This window comes from Arachis hypogaea, chromosome 6, assembly GCF_003086295.3.
Source record: "Arachis hypogaea cultivar Tifrunner chromosome 6, arahy.Tifrunner.gnm2.J5K5, whole genome shotgun sequence".
Classification (NCBI taxonomy): Eukaryota; Viridiplantae; Streptophyta; class Magnoliopsida; order Fabales; family Fabaceae; genus Arachis; species Arachis hypogaea.
This window is the reverse complement of record NC_092041.1, coordinates 98,350,034-98,366,857: the sequence shown is the minus strand read 5'-3', so window position 1 is coordinate 98,366,857 and position 16,824 is coordinate 98,350,034. Positions and strand designations below refer to the sequence as shown.

The 16,824-nt window shown below is 31.8% G+C and overlaps 1 protein-coding gene and 1 pseudogene across 2 annotated transcripts; both read right to left on the bottom strand.

The window, feature by feature from the left end:
• Window positions 1–1,087: 1,087 nt before the first annotated feature.
• On the bottom strand, window positions 1,088–5,878 carry LOC112697083 (chalcone synthase-like; annotated as a pseudogene).
• Window positions 5,879–9,866: 3,988 nt separating this feature from the next.
• Window positions 9,867–16,604, bottom strand: LOC112697082 (uncharacterized). 2 transcript variants are annotated; one of them, XM_072197363.1, is made up of 4 exons: window positions 16,032–16,604; window positions 15,826–15,950; window positions 10,609–10,747; window positions 9,877–10,483 (listed from the first exon to the last, which is right to left on the bottom strand). In XM_072197363.1, the coding sequence occupies exons 1-4, from the start codon at window positions 16,111–16,113 to the stop codon at window positions 10,398–10,400; spliced, it is 432 nt and encodes a 143-aa protein (XP_072053464.1). In that variant the 5' UTR covers window positions 16,114–16,604; the 3' UTR covers window positions 9,877–10,397. The 2 variants fall into 2 exon arrangements, 1 of the variants encoding a protein (XP_072053464.1); XR_011862523.1 differs by lacking the exon at window positions 10,609–10,747 and having other exon boundaries at window positions 9,867–10,483.
• Window positions 16,605–16,824: the final 220 nt, after the last annotated feature.

Below are 16,824 nucleotides of genomic sequence, written 5' to 3'. Positions count from 1 at the left end.
TTTTGAGAGATTTTGAAAGAGATTTCAAATTTCTTTGTTGCAGTTTTAAGTAAGAAATATGAACAATTTTTTATATTAGAGCACGAAGAGACAGATAACATTTTTTAGGATTTCGGGCATATGTATACACACGTTTTTTTTAATGAGAGTGCGTGGATTTTGTTGGTATTTAGCCTATTTAATTAAACTTGAATGACAATAAAACTTAGATATATAACAGGTCTGTAAAAAGACTTTCAATGATAAATTGTTAAATTAATATTTGATTTATATTGAGATCTAATGATAATTCATTTAGGAGATTTATAGATTGAATTTCTAACTTATTCTTTATTATTGATAGTGATAGATAACAAATCAATTATATTTGACAATTAATTTATTTTTAAAAAAATTACTCTGAAAGACGATTAGAAATATTTACTTATTAAAAAAAATTTTAATATTAAAATTATTAAAAAAATTAACGTTTATAATATTTAAAAGGGTAAAGTATATTTTTTATCTTTAAAGTTTGGCAAAAATTTTAAAATACCGCTAAGTTTTATTTTGTTTCAATCTTGTCTCAAAAGTTTTTGATTTGTATCAAATATATCCTTGACAGCTAAATTTTTAAAAAATTTAAGACCAATTTAACAATATTTTTAATTATTTTTTTATTTGTTCATAATTTTTATAACAAACATTTTTATTCTTTTTAAAATTTTGACCATCTTCATAATTATTTATTTTTTTTATTTATTCGATTTTGGAAGAATAAAAGGAAGTGGTTGTGATTCCAAATTCTAGCAACCTTGTAGAAGAAGAAGAACTAAGAAGCAGCATGCAATGCAAGGTTTTGAGATTAGAGTGATCTTGGAATAACGCTATGCAAATTCAAATACACATACACAGAGTTCTTCGATCTGTTTATGTATCCTTTAATTGTTATTTTTTTTTTTTCAGTTAAATTAAGAGTAGTGATTTTAGAATGTACTATGATTTTAGATCGTTTATCTATATATAAAAGATTTATCCCTGTACTATTCTTTTATTGTTGTGTACTTCCTTTTTCGATTAATAATAAGTAATAACCATGACCAATGAATTTACATTAGAATACGTAACTTCCACAATCATTAATTAAGATGGTAAACATTACTGGGTTTGAACCAAATTCAATCTTTCTTACAATGATATACCCATTGAAGAGTACGTGTCACACAACCACGAAAATGCAACGAACTCCCCCCACGCCATGAACAACATTATGACTCGATCCATCTCAATCAACTGAGACAATGAAAATAATACGTGCATCTCCGCCAACTACTTAATTTGTGACACCAATCTCTAACATCTTAGCTTCATTCCATTTATATATATTTGAAAACTTAATTAATTATTGAAAACAAAGAAATATAATTCCATGACGGCATCATTATTGTTGATAAATCAATCAAGATCGATTTTCCAAGGGAAGACTGTGAAGCACCACCGTCTCCACCGTAAGACCCGGTCCGAACCCGAATAGGACCCCCCAATCGAAGCCTTCTCCGGTGGTGGCCTTACCTTCTTCAATTGACCTCTTTCTCATCTCATCCAAAATGAAAAGCACACATGCACTTGACATGTTTCCATACTCTCCCAACACGTGGCGAGTGGCTTTCAGCTTCTCTTCCTTCAGTTGTAGCTTAGCTTCAACCTGAAATATAAACCATACTTCTATTAGGAATTTATTAATAATGATTTTTAAAAGAAAATTAACATTTTTTTGTAAGAATAGTATTACTTGTACAAATTAAGATAAAATTATCTTTTTAGCTAGTAACATATTTAGAGGATAAAATAAAAACTCATAAACTATCTTTCATAATTTTTAGTTAATATGTAACAACTAATAATCTCATTTAATTCTCACTTTCTCTCATTCACAAAAAAGAAGAGAGAACATATTTCATATTTGATTAATTGCTGTTGATTTTTTTCTTCTCATTTTTTTGTACAAAATTATTAACCTGTATGACTCTCTTGATAATGTCATTCATTGTTAAGGATATTGTTACATGATTGTTTTCATGTAAAATTCAATGAAAATAAATTAAAAAGAATAAACTACTACTTAATAGCCTAAAAATTTTAATTTTTTGATAAAATAGTCTTCAAAAAGGGTAAAAAAAAATTTTTGATCCTCTAAAGATTATTTCGGTTTGACAAAAATATAACAAATATATATTTGGACTCGGAGGATGAGGACTCTAAAATAAAATTTTGATATAATTTTTTACAAATGTACTTTAAAAAATGATATTTTTTTAATCCATTCTCAAAGTTTGGTAACTTTACATTAAGTTTTTTTTAGCGATTTGTTTTGCATGAATGAAAAAACATTGAAAAGAAAATTGAATAAATGTCTAGGGAATAATTTTTTATTCATATCTTTTAAATAATTTTTTAAATATTCAAAAAATTTTGATAAAATGCATGAACCTTTTAGCACTTGTGAAAAAGTTCTGCATTTTGTCAAATTAAAATCATCTATAGAATAAAACTAAAATCTCATTTCCTTATTTCGAAGGCTATTTTTGTCAAAATTGAATATTTTTAAGGGATAAAATAATAATTCATTCAAATAAAAAGGGCATTATCAGGCTGAGATAGACAATATCCAATAACATCGATCCAATCCGGTTATTATTCACTTTTTTGATAAAATTAATCTTCTTTTTCTATGCTAACCATTTAAATAAAGACATCTAAAACGTCTTTTTTTTAAATATTTTTTAATTATTAAAATTTAACATATGTAATCAATTAAATCATGTTATTTCTGTCATAATTAGATCGAACAAACTAATTTAGTCGAAAAATTAATGAACCAAATTTTAAACCGATTTAAATTAATACTTTTCTTTATATATATAAAAAATAATTATAATATTCCTATTATAAAAATTGACTAAAATACTCATATTGTATATTAATTTTGAGAACTCTAAATCTTAACCATATGACGACGTAAAAAGAAAAGAAGAATTAGAATTTAAGGTTCTCAAAATTTATTTATATATATATATATATAAAAAAGATATTTTAATTATTTTTTATAATAAGAATATTGTAGTAATTTTTTATAAAAATATTAATTTAGATTAATTTAAAATTTAATTTATAAATATTTTAATTAAATTAATTTATCTGATCTAATTTTAATAAAAATAATAATTTAATTATTAAAAAATATTTAAAATAAAAAAACGTTTTACACGTCTTAATCTGTTACTCCCTTCTTTCATAATAACTTTTAAACATGAAAATTTAACTATATTTAATTCTATCTATGATTTGTCTATTTTAAAAACTATAAGAAAATAATTTAAAAGATCTATTCCATACTTAACATTTTTCTAAGAAAAAGAAAAACCACTCTAAATGGTAGCTTGTTCTTAATAGAAAACAAAAAGTGCATTTAATTTAAGCAGCTGAATTCCCCATCTCCAAGTGCATGACCTTCTCTTTCGGTCTTTCCAGATAGGGTGGTGGTAGTTTTCTAGTATATGGAGTGTCACTGTCTTGACTCTTTGACCTTTAACTTTTGTTTCTTTCTTTCTCTATAACCCAACTACCCCGAGAAAAAAAAATGCAAAAAGTTTTATCGTTGAAAAATTTTAAGTGTTATAAAAATATTAATATTTTAATAATTTTAATAGTTTATTTTAATAATATTATTTTTGTATTAAAATTAATTATTATATATTTATATATAAATATACATATTATTTAATTTATTTATTTTTAAATATTTTAATATTTATTTTAGATCCATTATTTGAAAACCATTCTGTAACATTTACCTGATCTAATATAGCAGGTCCACCTGGGTGCGCTATCCAGAAGATAGAGTTCCAATCACTGATCCCAATGGGAGTAAAAGCCTCCACCAAACTCTTCTCAATATTCTTTGATATGATCCCCGGAACATCCTTCAGCAGGTGAAACGTTAATCCGACCTCTCTCAGGTGACCATCGATGGCACCTTCGGAGTCCGGCAAGATCGTCTGAGCCGCCGACACCATCTCGAACAACGGACGTTCCACTTTGGTGTCGGGATCGGCTCCTACGATCACTGCTGCCGCTCCGTCTCCGAACAACGCCTGGCCCACCATGGAATCCAGGTGCGTGTCCGAGGGACCACGGAACGTGACGGCAGTGATCTCAGAGCAGACAACAAGGACGCGAGCGTTCTTGTTGTTCTCCGCAAGATCCTTCGCGAGTCGAAGGACCGTCCCTCCGGCGAAGCAGCCCTGCTGGTACATCATGAGGCGCTTGACGGAGGGCGGAGGCCGAGAAGCTTGGTGAGCTGGTAGTCGGCACCGGGCATGTCGACGCCGGAGGTGGTGCAGAAGACGAGGTGGGTGATCTTGGATTTGGGTTGACCCCAGTCCTTGATGGCTTTGGTGGCCGCTTCTTTTCCGAGCTTTGGAACTTCAACCACCACTATATCCTGTCTTGCGTCCAACGATGGCGCCATGTACTCACACATGCTGGGATTCTTCTTTAGGAAATCCTCTGTTAGGTGCATGTACCTCTTCCTGATCATGGACTTCTCACCTGCAACAGTAGTAAAATCGTTATGACCTCATTAATGCTTCAAAAAGTATTAGGGTTTTCTAACCTATTGGATCTCTTCAAATTAAAATACCATAAATACTTATTAAGTATAAAAATGAAAAATTCTTCGTTTAAATACAAACGTTCAAAGTATAGAACTAATTTTTTTATGAAAAAGTTTAAGGTCAGCAATTTTATTGAATTTTGGCCAGCATGTAACTAACAGAAAAATGTGAGTCATTAGATGAAATATCACACTAATTTCACACCATTAAATTATCGTTGATGACTATTTGATAGCTATATATTTTAATAAAATACATAATTATTTTAATAAAATTAGAACTAAGAGTAATTTAAAGATGATTTTTAACATTTTTATAGATCAAGGATATAACTAAAAATTTAATATTAAATTTAATATAAAATATCAATTAAAATGATAAATAAGAGAGAAATAGACAAAATATATAAAATATTTAAACTATTTATATACCATTATTAAGAATATTTTGTACTTAATTATTTTTCAGTAAAAATTCACATACAATTATATTAATATTGTTGTTATATAAAATTAATAGTTAAAAATAATTAAATACTAACGATTCTCGACTGGTAAGAAAATTTGTAGGCTAGTTTTCAACTTATTTCTAATCGGAATTTCTTCCATCCTAGGACTCTCATACTCTCAAGCGCACAAGGAAATAGACCACTACTCGTCGTGTGGGTAAAAGGTATTATAATCATGTGACATGCAAACTAAGATTTGTAGCATGCAGTTGGGTGTCAGTTATTATGACAAGAGAAAAAGTGATGAGATGAAGAAGGAAGGATTGGACGTACACATTCGCTTGAACTTTTCTTTAAGATCAGTCATCTGCTCGCTATTGGTGATTCGAAAATAGTAGTCAGGGTACGTGTCTTGGTACACACAGTTGGAAGGTGTGGCGGTGCCAATGGCCAACACCGTTGCTGGCCCATTCGCACGCGCAGCGTTGCGGATCTCTTCCACACTCACCATTTTTAATCTATTGCTAAGGATATGATATATCAACCAAAGATTACACTCACAGGTTGTTATGCTATTATTATATATGGGTGAATTAAGACAAGGAGGGAATAAAAGAAGTGATCTGGTGAGGTATGATGGCGCACAAGAGTTTCGAAATGTGAACAAAGCGAATCTAGTAGTGTGTATTTTGATGATTCGATAAATAAATATCTTCCTTTTTTTTTTTTTGGTAGTAAAGGGAAGTTGGGATTGGGAGTTGGAAGTCACTGAAATTGCGTGCTGGTTTTTATAAGCAAGGGTTGTTAGTAAACCGAGTAGATCATCAGGCTGGTAGGTTGGATGAACGGGCAGATGAGTGTCCACGTGGAACGAAGTTAGGCTGGTTAACCGGTGGTAGATGTGAGGCCACATTATCCCCCAAAAGCCAAAGATTCTTGCATATTCTTCTTTTTATACGGTCGGTTTGTACTTTACACTATAAGTAGAGAAGAAACCACCGGCACTGTCCCTAGTCAGGAATTTAGGCTCTCTTGATGGTGTGGTAATTGTACTTTGTTTGGAGATGATTGGACAATTTATTAATATTAACAAAAAAATGTTAAGAGCCTAATATTTTTTCATTAATATTAACTAATATGTTGGGTTAATGTTTTATTTTTATATTATTAAAATTTATGCTTTAAAATTTAAAATTTAGTAAAAGAATATATTTATTAAAAAATAATAAATTTTGTTAATTACGTAACATTTTTAATAAATATCTTTTTTTAAAAAGACAATAAAAGTATTAATTTGGATATGAATTTTGTTAGAAAACCAACTTTCTTTCAATTAACTTATAAAATAATAAATGAGAAAAGACTTTAAATATTTTATATATGATTAATTTTTGTATAAAATACGAAAATATTTTATCATTTTGATGTTTGAATTTATATTACTATGATAGCAGCATAATTCGATAATAAATTATTGTATTATAATTATTTCTTTTATTTTTTAAAAAACAAAACGTTAATGATGTATTATGAGTAATTTTTTAATTATGTAAAGACTGATATTTTATATAAAACGTCACTATCAAATTACAGAACTCACAATAATATATAACATAAAATTTGGATCATTTTTAAAGAATTCATCCTAGTGACTCAATATAGAAAAAAAAAAGTGAAACCAAGGGAATGCAAAGAAAAATATTTTAGAAAGGAAATAATTATTATTGGCTAATCATTCGCTATAAAAGGAGTTTTGGATTTTTTTATATATAGATTAATTTTTGTCTAATTTATAATCATCTAAATAGATAGAATTACAGTTGAGTTGAAGTTTTAAAATTATCTATTTTTAATATTATTTATAAAAAAAATCAACACTTGGTTATAAATAAACGAAAATCATGTTATTTTACTAGGCTACTATTCGTATTTTGCTTTTATTTTTATTTTTATTAGGATTCTTTTAACATATATAATTGATGTCTAGGCATCTTAGGCTAGTTTTACAAACTTTTTTTCATTGTTTTTATTTGGTTTTATGCACTTTCTTAAGCAATAAGTAAATATTTGGATGAGAATTACATGCACATCCTGATTCAATCAAACATGGTTAATTATGTGTATTTTCATGAGATTATGCAAGATTTATTACTTGATGCTATGAATAATGCAAAATCTTGTGATTATGACAAGGCTTTGATGCATTTGTTTGATTAATGATAGGTAAGGAGAAGTAGAAGAAGGGCAAAGAAGAAGCAGAGAAGACAACGTTGGTGGCCAAAGTTGGCTCACCAATGTTGCCACGAACGTTGGTTTAAGAAGGAGTGAGTAACGTTGGTGGCCAAATAGTTGGCTCACCAACGTTGCCTCAAACGTTGCTAGAGGAGAACAAAGCAACGTTAGTGGCCAAAGTTGGCTCACCAACGTTGGTGGCAACGTTCCAAGGCTTGATGTGCAACGTTGGTGGCCAAAGTTGGTTCATCAACATTGCTGGCAACGTTACAAGCTGAAAGGGTGCCAACGTTGGTGGGAACGTTGGTGAACAAACGTTACCACCAACGTCTTCGATGAAATCTCAATTTGGAGTTGGAAAATTTTGATGTGACGCGTACGCGTGAAAGTGGAAAAATAGCAAGTTTTGCGCACACATAGGCGACGCGCACGCGCAAAATAGCAAAAATCCAGCTTTGACACGTACGCGCGGGCGATGTGTACGCATGACCAAGAAAGCGTTGGTGTGCAAACGCTGCCACAAACGTTGCCACCAACATCTTCGATAGTTTTAAAGAAAAATTGCATGGAAAACTGGTCAGCGACGCGCACACGTGACCAGGCAAACGTTGGTAGTAACGTTAGTGCACAAACGTTGCCACAAACATTCCTCAATGGTTTTAAAAGGAATGTTGGCCACTGTTAGTGCCCACCAACGTTAGTGACTAATGGCCATGCTGAGCTCATTTCCAATGGCACCCATGCAAGATTGTGAATGTTAGTTGACTAACACCCATGCCAACGTCACTAAAAGCCATTCCTCACTTGCTTCAACAAAGGTCAAAGCCCACATCCAAAGACTTGAAGACTGATTGGGAAAGTGTATAAATAGGATAGATTTTGAGTTAGAGAAAAAGGCTGGGAAGCAGGGGACCCTAATTGGGAAACCCTGAGAAGATTTTCTTTTGTACTTTTCTTTCTTTTACGTACTTTCTTTTCTTTTTTGTTTTATTAAGTAATGATGAACTAAACCCCCATTTCATTAGGGGAGGAGCTCTATTGTAATCCTAATGAATGAATGAACTTCTTCTTCTTCCCAATCTGCTTGTGTAGCTATAGGATATATCTTCTGTGCTTATTGAGATTCATTCACTTCGGAAGGGGGTTTAAATCTATTGAATACTTGTGTGAGCCTCGGAAGGAGAATCATGAGCATTAGAATTGGAGTTCTATCCTTCACAATTCTCTTGACCAATACTATTCGAGAGAAATTGAGGTCTTGAGAATTTGGTTGGCTTATGAATAAGAGAATGCACTTAACCTCTTCTCATGACAATTAGATCAAGGAATTGGCAAGATTGATTGTGATTAGAGAGATTGGGTTACCAAGAAATTGAGATCGAATCAATTACAATCCGCCATAGATCTACTCATATGATTGAGAAGGAAGTTGAGACCCATTTAATTCATGATAGATTATGATATCTCCAAATCCCTAATGAATCTTTCTCTTTGATTTTCCTCAATTTAGATTGCCTTGAATTTACTTTAATTGAAATTGTTTACTGCTTTCTTGATTCCAAGCACCCAAGTCCTTATTTACGTTTCATGCAATTTAATTTATGTTGCCATTTACATTTGTGCCTTTACTTTCTCGCAATTTAAGATTCAAGTCATTTATATTTCTTGTATATTCAGCTCATTTAAGTTTCTTGTACTTTAAACTTCTGCTCATTTACTTTTCAGCATTTAATTCTTTAGTCCTTTACTTTCCAGCATTTATATTTCCAGTACCTTACATTTTATTGCTCTACTTTCATTGTGAATTGCTCATTTAATTTCATCAAACTCTTCCAAATATTAGCTTGACTAGATAGTGCGGTATTTTACAACCCACAAAATAACCGGTAAAAACACCGCGTTGTACCAAGTAATACCTTACGTGAGTAAGGGTCGATCCCACGAAGATTGATGGATTAAAAAACAATAGTGTTTGATAGGATTAGTTAGACAAACAGAAAATAGTGTTTGGAAGTTCAAAAGCATTAACAGTAAATTTGGAATATTAAAGACAGGCAGATAGATAAGTTGGGAATAAAATATTGAGAAAACAGTTAAGGTTTCAGAGTTATCTATTTTTCCGGATTAACTTTTCTTACTAACTAATTTAATTATGCAGGATTTAATTTATGGCAAACTGTATGTGACTAGACCCTAATTCTTTAGACTTTCCTAATCTCCTCTAAAATTCATTAACTGTCAATTCCTTGGTCAATTAATTCCAATTAGAGGGTGATAATCAATTTCTAGTTTATATGCCACAAAAACTCTAATTACCCAAGAAATAAAAGGATTATATGTCATGTATCCTGTTAAATTCAGGTAATTAAAATTTAGGAGAATTTGTTTTCAAGCTGTTGTTCAAGTATAGAGCTTTTCCAAGTTATATAAGAACTCAATTAGAAAGAGGGTCATACTTCCGTTCCACCTGAATTCATAAAATAAAGAGCGAAAACAATTCTTAAATTATTTATCCATGCATAAATTAAAATAGAAAAAGCAATAAAATCAATCCATACAAATAGACAGAGCTCCTAACCTTAACAATAGAGGATTAATTGCTCATGGTTCAAAGAGAAAATAAGGATTGTCAAAAATATACTGTGTTCCTATCTGATGGCATCTAAATTCCTATTTATAACTAATCCTAATAAATTTAAAATCTAATTATCTAAAATTAAAAATAATATCTTTTCCTAAAAATAAGATTTGAATTTAAATTCAAATTAATTAACAAGTCTTCAGCTGATGGGTGGGGACACTTGTTTTGTCCATTCTGCAGCTTCTAATATGTGTTTTCTAGGCTGAAAACTAGGTCAAAACAGTCCAGAAATCGCCCCTAGCATTTTTTTGCATTTTTCTGCACGTGGCACATGTCACGCGTACGCGTCGATGGTCTTTTCTGCGAGTCACGCAGTCCGCGTCGGTCACGTGGATGCGTCGCTGAGCAAATCTTCAATTCACGCGTGCGCGTCGGTCACGCGCACGCGTCGCCACGGATACCTCCAATTCACGCGCACGCGTCAGGCACGCGTGCGCGTCGCTCCTCGCAGCCATCTCCTTTGATTCTTGTGCCGCAGAAACTCCATCAAATCTAGCCAAATGCTACCTAAAATAAACAATATTGCACAAAACTCAAAATAGCATCCATAGTGGCTAAAACATAATTAATTCTTAATTAAACTCAACAAATTAGATGCAAATTCACTAGGAAAAGATAGAAAAGATACTCACGCATCACTAGACTTATCACCAAACTAAAATTGCTTGATCCATCAATCCCTGTGGAATCGACCTCACTCTTGTGAGTTTTACTACTTGATGCGACCCGATATACTTGCCGGTAGTTTGTGCGGATGTAATTTCCCGTCATCTTAAAAAAATACTTATTATTAATAATATAAAAGTATTAGCTTTATATATCTCAAATTAAATTTTAATAATCAATAATAATAGATATAATTTTAAAATTTTTGTATCCTTTATCTAATGTTTACTCAAATATTTTTTAAGTGTTACAGAATTTTTTTTTTGAAGTCATAAATGCAAATTAGAAAGATATCCGACATATATAAGATATGAAAAGGAACATTTCAATGACAAGAATATCTTAGAAATTGAAGGTTCTCAAGTGAATTGAGAAAGGGGTTGAATCAAGAAACTACTTTTAGATTTGAATAAACAAGTTGTGCAAAATTCTGGTTTTAGGAGACAATTATTATTTTTGACTCATCCGTAGCAGAACAGAAATTGCGAAGAAGAAAAAGAGCGATGCCTCAATATATTCTGGTTCGGCCACAAGGTGAAATGTGACCTACGTCCAGTTTCACAAAGTGCAATGTGACCTACATCCAGACTCCACCCCAACAACAATGGTAGAATTTCCACTATAATCAAGATTGATTACAAATACCAATTTTAAGAAACTTACACGCTTGTAAATCATAATAAATCACCTAGCTAGGTACTGACCCAAACATAGTTAAGGAAAACCTAAAGTACTAAAATCAATACTCTATTTGAACTTCAAACACTCAATCAAACAAAATTTGGCTTTTGTATGAGTTACTCTCTTTATCTTTTGTATCTCTCAAAATAATCTTAGTTCTAAGACAATAGAAAAGAAAGAACACATTCAATAACACAAGGAGTATCAATGTAATTCAGATCAGATTATGTTTGAATTGTTGCCTTCTTCCTTGACTCAAATCATCTCTCATAGAGCTATCTTGTCTTCATGTTTGAAACCTTCCTTTTTCATCAACTAGAAGTTTGCCTCTTTATTGCTTGTATTCGTTGGTAATTAAGAGGGAAAACATTCCATCTTTGCTCTTTATTCCATATAAGTAGCAGTTACTAAATATGTGAGATCAGAATTTCCATTCAAGGGGAAAAACATTTCTTCTTAAGCTCGCCTTGCTTGGTGCAAATTGTAAGAACCTGATTTTCTACTTTAAGTGAATTTCGAAAATCTTTTATCTCTTTCTCACACACACACACAAGTGTGATAAATATATATTAAGACAGAAGAATTATCAATTAACTCACTCACCAAATTAAGATACTCGCAGTTCATATCATGGCCCAATAAATAAAAGTCAGGCCCAACAAAGACAAAAGACCCATCCCAAAGGATGGCCTCTGCCAAATACCCGACCTCTTTAAGAGGTTGGACGCAGCGAAAGGGCCAGCATGTACTTATTTGAATAAGTAACTGCCTTCCCAAATCTCTTCCACTATCTCTATTTTCCTAAAAGATAGATCTTAACGGACTCTCCAAGATAAAGAGAACAGTTATCCATTATGAAAGATGGAACTACTCCAACAAAGGTGGATATCAACTCTCTACTATAAATACACTGACACCCCTCAGGTATACTTACGTTCTAATCTACTAAAAAATCTGTCTAAAGCCCTTACTAACTTAAGCATCGGAGTCTCTTGCAGGTACCACCCCCCACTTCCTCACGAGGAACTTGGATAGGCGGAACCTCAGCACCAAGAGTTCATGAAACTAAAAGTAGCACAAATGAAAAATTAACAAGAAAAACTAAGAGAATTAAGATAATTGAATATGGAAAGGTAAAGGAAACTAAATCAAAATAAATATCAAAACCTAAATCTAAGAGGAATTTAAACTAAAGACCTTAAATTCTAGAGAGAAGACGGAGTTTTTTCCTCTAGAAAATGACCTAAAATATGGTTCCTAAGCTATCCTAATTGTTTCCTCCTTCATCATTCTTGAATTAGGCTTGAAATATTTTCAAAAATGAGTTGTATTGGGCCCAAAATGGGCTAGAAATCGCTGGTCATGTGTTTCTTTAATGAAGTACGTTTTTTGTGTCTCGCATACGCGACTATTGCGCTGCGTATGCAAGCATGTGCACCCACATCCACTATAGATAATTGCATATCAGTTTGAAACTCCGGATGTTAGATTTCTAATGCCACTAGAACCACCTCATTTGGAGCTCGTTAACTCAAGTTATGATCACTTTAGTATGAAAAGGTCAGGGTTGATAGCTTTATACATCCCTCACTTTTCATGAATTCTCCACTTTTGTATGCTTTTCCTTCATCCTTCCAAGTCATCCTTGCTTTCTAAAACTTAAATCACTTAAACAAACACATCAAGGTATCGAATGGGATTAAAGTGAATTAAATTAAGCAAATTAAAGGCCTAAAAAGCATATTTTTACTCTTAAACACAATTTAGGAAGAATTCACAAAACCATGCTATTTCAGTGAATAAATTTATAATAAGTTGATAAAATCCACTCTTTTTAATACAAGATAAACCATTAAATTGTGATTTATCAGGCGGGGATAATTCTCTTGCCCCCGCCACCCATATTTTGGCTCCGCTGTAACACCCTTACTATCAAAATATTATGCTTAATTCATGATATCGCTAATTGTAAAGATATTACATATCCATTGTATTACTTATTTACATATTAATAGGAGCCTTTAAGATCAAAACTTAAAGCTAAAGGCATTTTTTTATATACATACATCCCATAATCCAATTATCACAAGGTACTCAATAATTACTACAACTCAAATAGCTACATCCATTGTCATGAATAAAATACATCAATTATACTTTTATATATATATTTATATACATATGATACTATTTTCTATTCCTCATAAAAGAATGAATTCTAAAATAACAGTGAAGAAAAATAACTAAATTTAAATTCACTCTAAGAAAATAAAGTGATTCACGTTCAATGCTTAATAATCTTTGTAAAGGCTTTCTTGTGCGTTTTCTAAAAGATATTGGGATATAGAGGGGTGAGAACTAAACTACACAGCCTCGGTATAGGGGTCATTTTAAAATTGTCATAAAAGAATATATAACATACTTTGTCTTATGACAGTTGATCAATACTTGTCTTATAAATTTTTCTCTTACGAATTTCTTTTGTCTTCTCAACTTTTATAATTCAACTGCTTCTTTCTCATAACTCATTCCTCAATACCCTTTTCTTTTTTAAACTATCATTTTCTCATAATTAACCAATTTTATTTTTTGTTGTTTACTTTTCATACTTCTGATCATGGGGTACTCACTTTATATTTCTTTTCAGATTTACCATCCAGTCAATTGCTTTTTTTAAAGACTACCATCACTCATTTTGATTCCAAACCAACAACTTCAATCACAAAAAAGTAAACAATCAAGCAAACAATCACACATATTTTAATTATACAAGTACAAACAAATAGATAACCAATTTCAAGCAATATACAAACAAATATAGTATGATGCATGCCAGTACTACTAGCTGTGAGCTCACGTGTTGGTTATGTTACTAGACCCGACATATCTGGTAGCTAATTTGGACATCATCTCTCTATTACGTATTCTCAATAGGAATATAATCGAGAGAGTGTGCCCTACTACCTTCTCCTGGAGGTATCACCAGAGAAAATAAATCGAGGAAGAATGCATACCACCTTCCCCTGTGAGGCCATGTCATATCAAATGAAGAAGAGTTTCTTTTCACCTTGCAATCCGATAGAATGTAGGTAGGACAAAACTACCATTCCCACATTCACACCGTAGCACTGAGCAAGTGGGACAAAACCACCATCCTTTCTAGGCAAGTAATCAATAATCGTTAACCAAATCTCAATTAGAATAATCATATTTATTCACGCAAGCGGGACAAAACTCATGTTCTTGCTAGTTAAATATTCATATCACAATTCAAATAACATACTTTTTTTAATCATATATTTGGACATTTTCTTTTTAAAATCATACTTTGACCTTTACTTTCAATAATAATATATTAGGTCCACACTATGTTAGGAATCATATTCTTTATTCAATTATTCTTAAATTCGCAATTAGGTTCACATATCCTTCAAAATTCAATCAGACGTCATACTCTATTATTAGATAATATAGCATATCATTCACTTTTAAGTTTTTTCAAACTGGCCCAAATAATACTTAGATTCATCCTAAGACTCAAATTTCACTTTAGATTTTTAGTACATTTCTAAATTTAACCAAAAGTCTCATTCTTTCAAAATAATCTAAAAAACAGAAGTCTTAAACCTCAAGGGTCATAATACCTCAACCGACCCAAGAAAAATTCACAATTTCTCGGCTACTCTTTTCTCAAGCATAGTCTATGTACATATATAACAAATCATTCATTAATTATAATTATTATCCATGCTAATAAACCGCACATAATCATCATGACTTTTAGAGATAGAAAGTTTAAAAACTTATTAAAGTTTGTGCTAATTACTCTCAGTTGAAATCTTAAAAAAAATTTGACATAATCTCCCTTAAAATATAGACATAACTACCACTAAAGGATCCCTCATATTCAACCAACTTCATACCATATATTCTACAATTTTTCAACATCAATTTAGATCCTTCATTCTCATACACAAAACTATAAACTCAACATAACAATCAACCGCTCAATTCCTTTTATTGAAATCAAAACAACTCACTAATAGCTCATCTAATTTTTATGAATTAACCATATTTAATCCTTTAATTTCAAATCGAACACAACATGATTAATTAGGATTCAACTTGCATTTTAAGTTTTTATAGTACTAAATTCTAGTAATTAAACTAAATTCATCAATTTGTAACATAATATTTATTTTCACTGAAAATCAATTATAAAGCGCATCCAACGGTCCAAGCAATTAAATAATTACAACTCATATTCTCAATTAAGATGCAAGATATTCACAAATCCTAATCCATCCACCAAGAGGCTTCAACTATTGTTTCTAATCTATTTTATTACTTTAATATTCATCCTCGTTTAACAAATTCTATTTCTCCAAAACAGTCTAATTTAATTCATAAGACTCACACAATCACTAAAAATATATTTTTGACATTGATATCAATTTATAATAATTTCTTGAAATAAAATAAGTTTAAGAAGAAACCCGAACCTCAAAGTAACTCAACAGCACGGCAACAACAGTGACAGCAGTAGCCGCAATATTCACAGTAACTCTACCATAATAATGTGGTAGCAGAAGCAACAATCCCAGTCCATAGTTGTAGTGGCTTAACCCTGAGACATTAACATCGCAAAATCCTCAACAAACATATAACAGAACACTAGCGATGAGGGTTCCAGTACAAGAATACTTACTGTAATTAGGGAGGTGCAAGGAAATGGAGCGGCAGAAGCTCCAACGATGATAGAAAGTCTTAGCGGCAGTCGTAGCAACCATGCGGTGGTAGCGGCATTTCCAACAATTCAAAAAATGGGAATTAGAGGCAAGAACGCTCTTACTAGTGGTAGCAGCAAGGACGACGGCTTGGTTCACTACCACCAGCAACGGCGATCGCAACCTCTAGTGATAGCAATAGCGGCGGAGGAAGGACTCTTCCTCTGTCGCGTTTCTCGTCTCTCTCGCATGCAGTGTCGACGACGGTGATGAAGCTTCGACGGTGGTGATAGACACGTCGGTAGTGCAAGACAGTGTTTCCTTCTCCTTGATCGTGTCTTCTCTCTCAACGCCTCTCTCTCTCTCTCTCTCTCTCCACCATTCGACAGCGATGGCGATGGTGGCTCTAAGCCGCGCTGGCGCCGTCCCTTTCCTCTTTTCCCTCTCTTCTTTCTTTTTTTCCTTTTCGTTTTTCCCCTTTCTCTCTCTCTCTGTTTCTTTCTTTCTTCCTTCCTTCAAGGTGCGTGTGTGTGTGTTTTTGAATTTTAGGGTTAGAGTTTGGTTTGAAAAAAGAGGAATAAGAATAGTTTGAAAATTTTAGTAAAATTAAAAGATAAAATAGTAATTAGGATTAAATCTATAAAATAGAAATTATCTTTAGGAGCACAATAAAATTATTTGTCAAGTTACTAATTAATTTAAAATAAGTACTCTAATTTAAAATTAAAAATACTCTACTTAATTTTTTTTGTTCATAAACTTAAAGTATTAAAT

What these genes read in the sequence shown, in the direction of transcription:
- LOC112697082 (XM_072197363.1), bottom strand. Translation starts at nt 16,113, where the DNA reads ATGGTTGCTACGACTGCCGCTAAGACTTTCTATCATCGTTGGAGCTTC. An exon ending in CTTGCACCTCCCTAATTACA is followed by an intron (nt 15,951 to 16,031) that starts GTAAGTATTCTT and finishes TTAATGTCTCAG; the next exon opens with GGTTAAGCCACTACAACTAT. An exon ending in GGTGATAAGTCTAGTGATGC is followed by an intron (nt 10,484 to 10,608) that starts GTGAGTATCTTT and finishes TGTTTATTTTAG; the next exon opens with GTAGCATTTGGCTAGATTTG.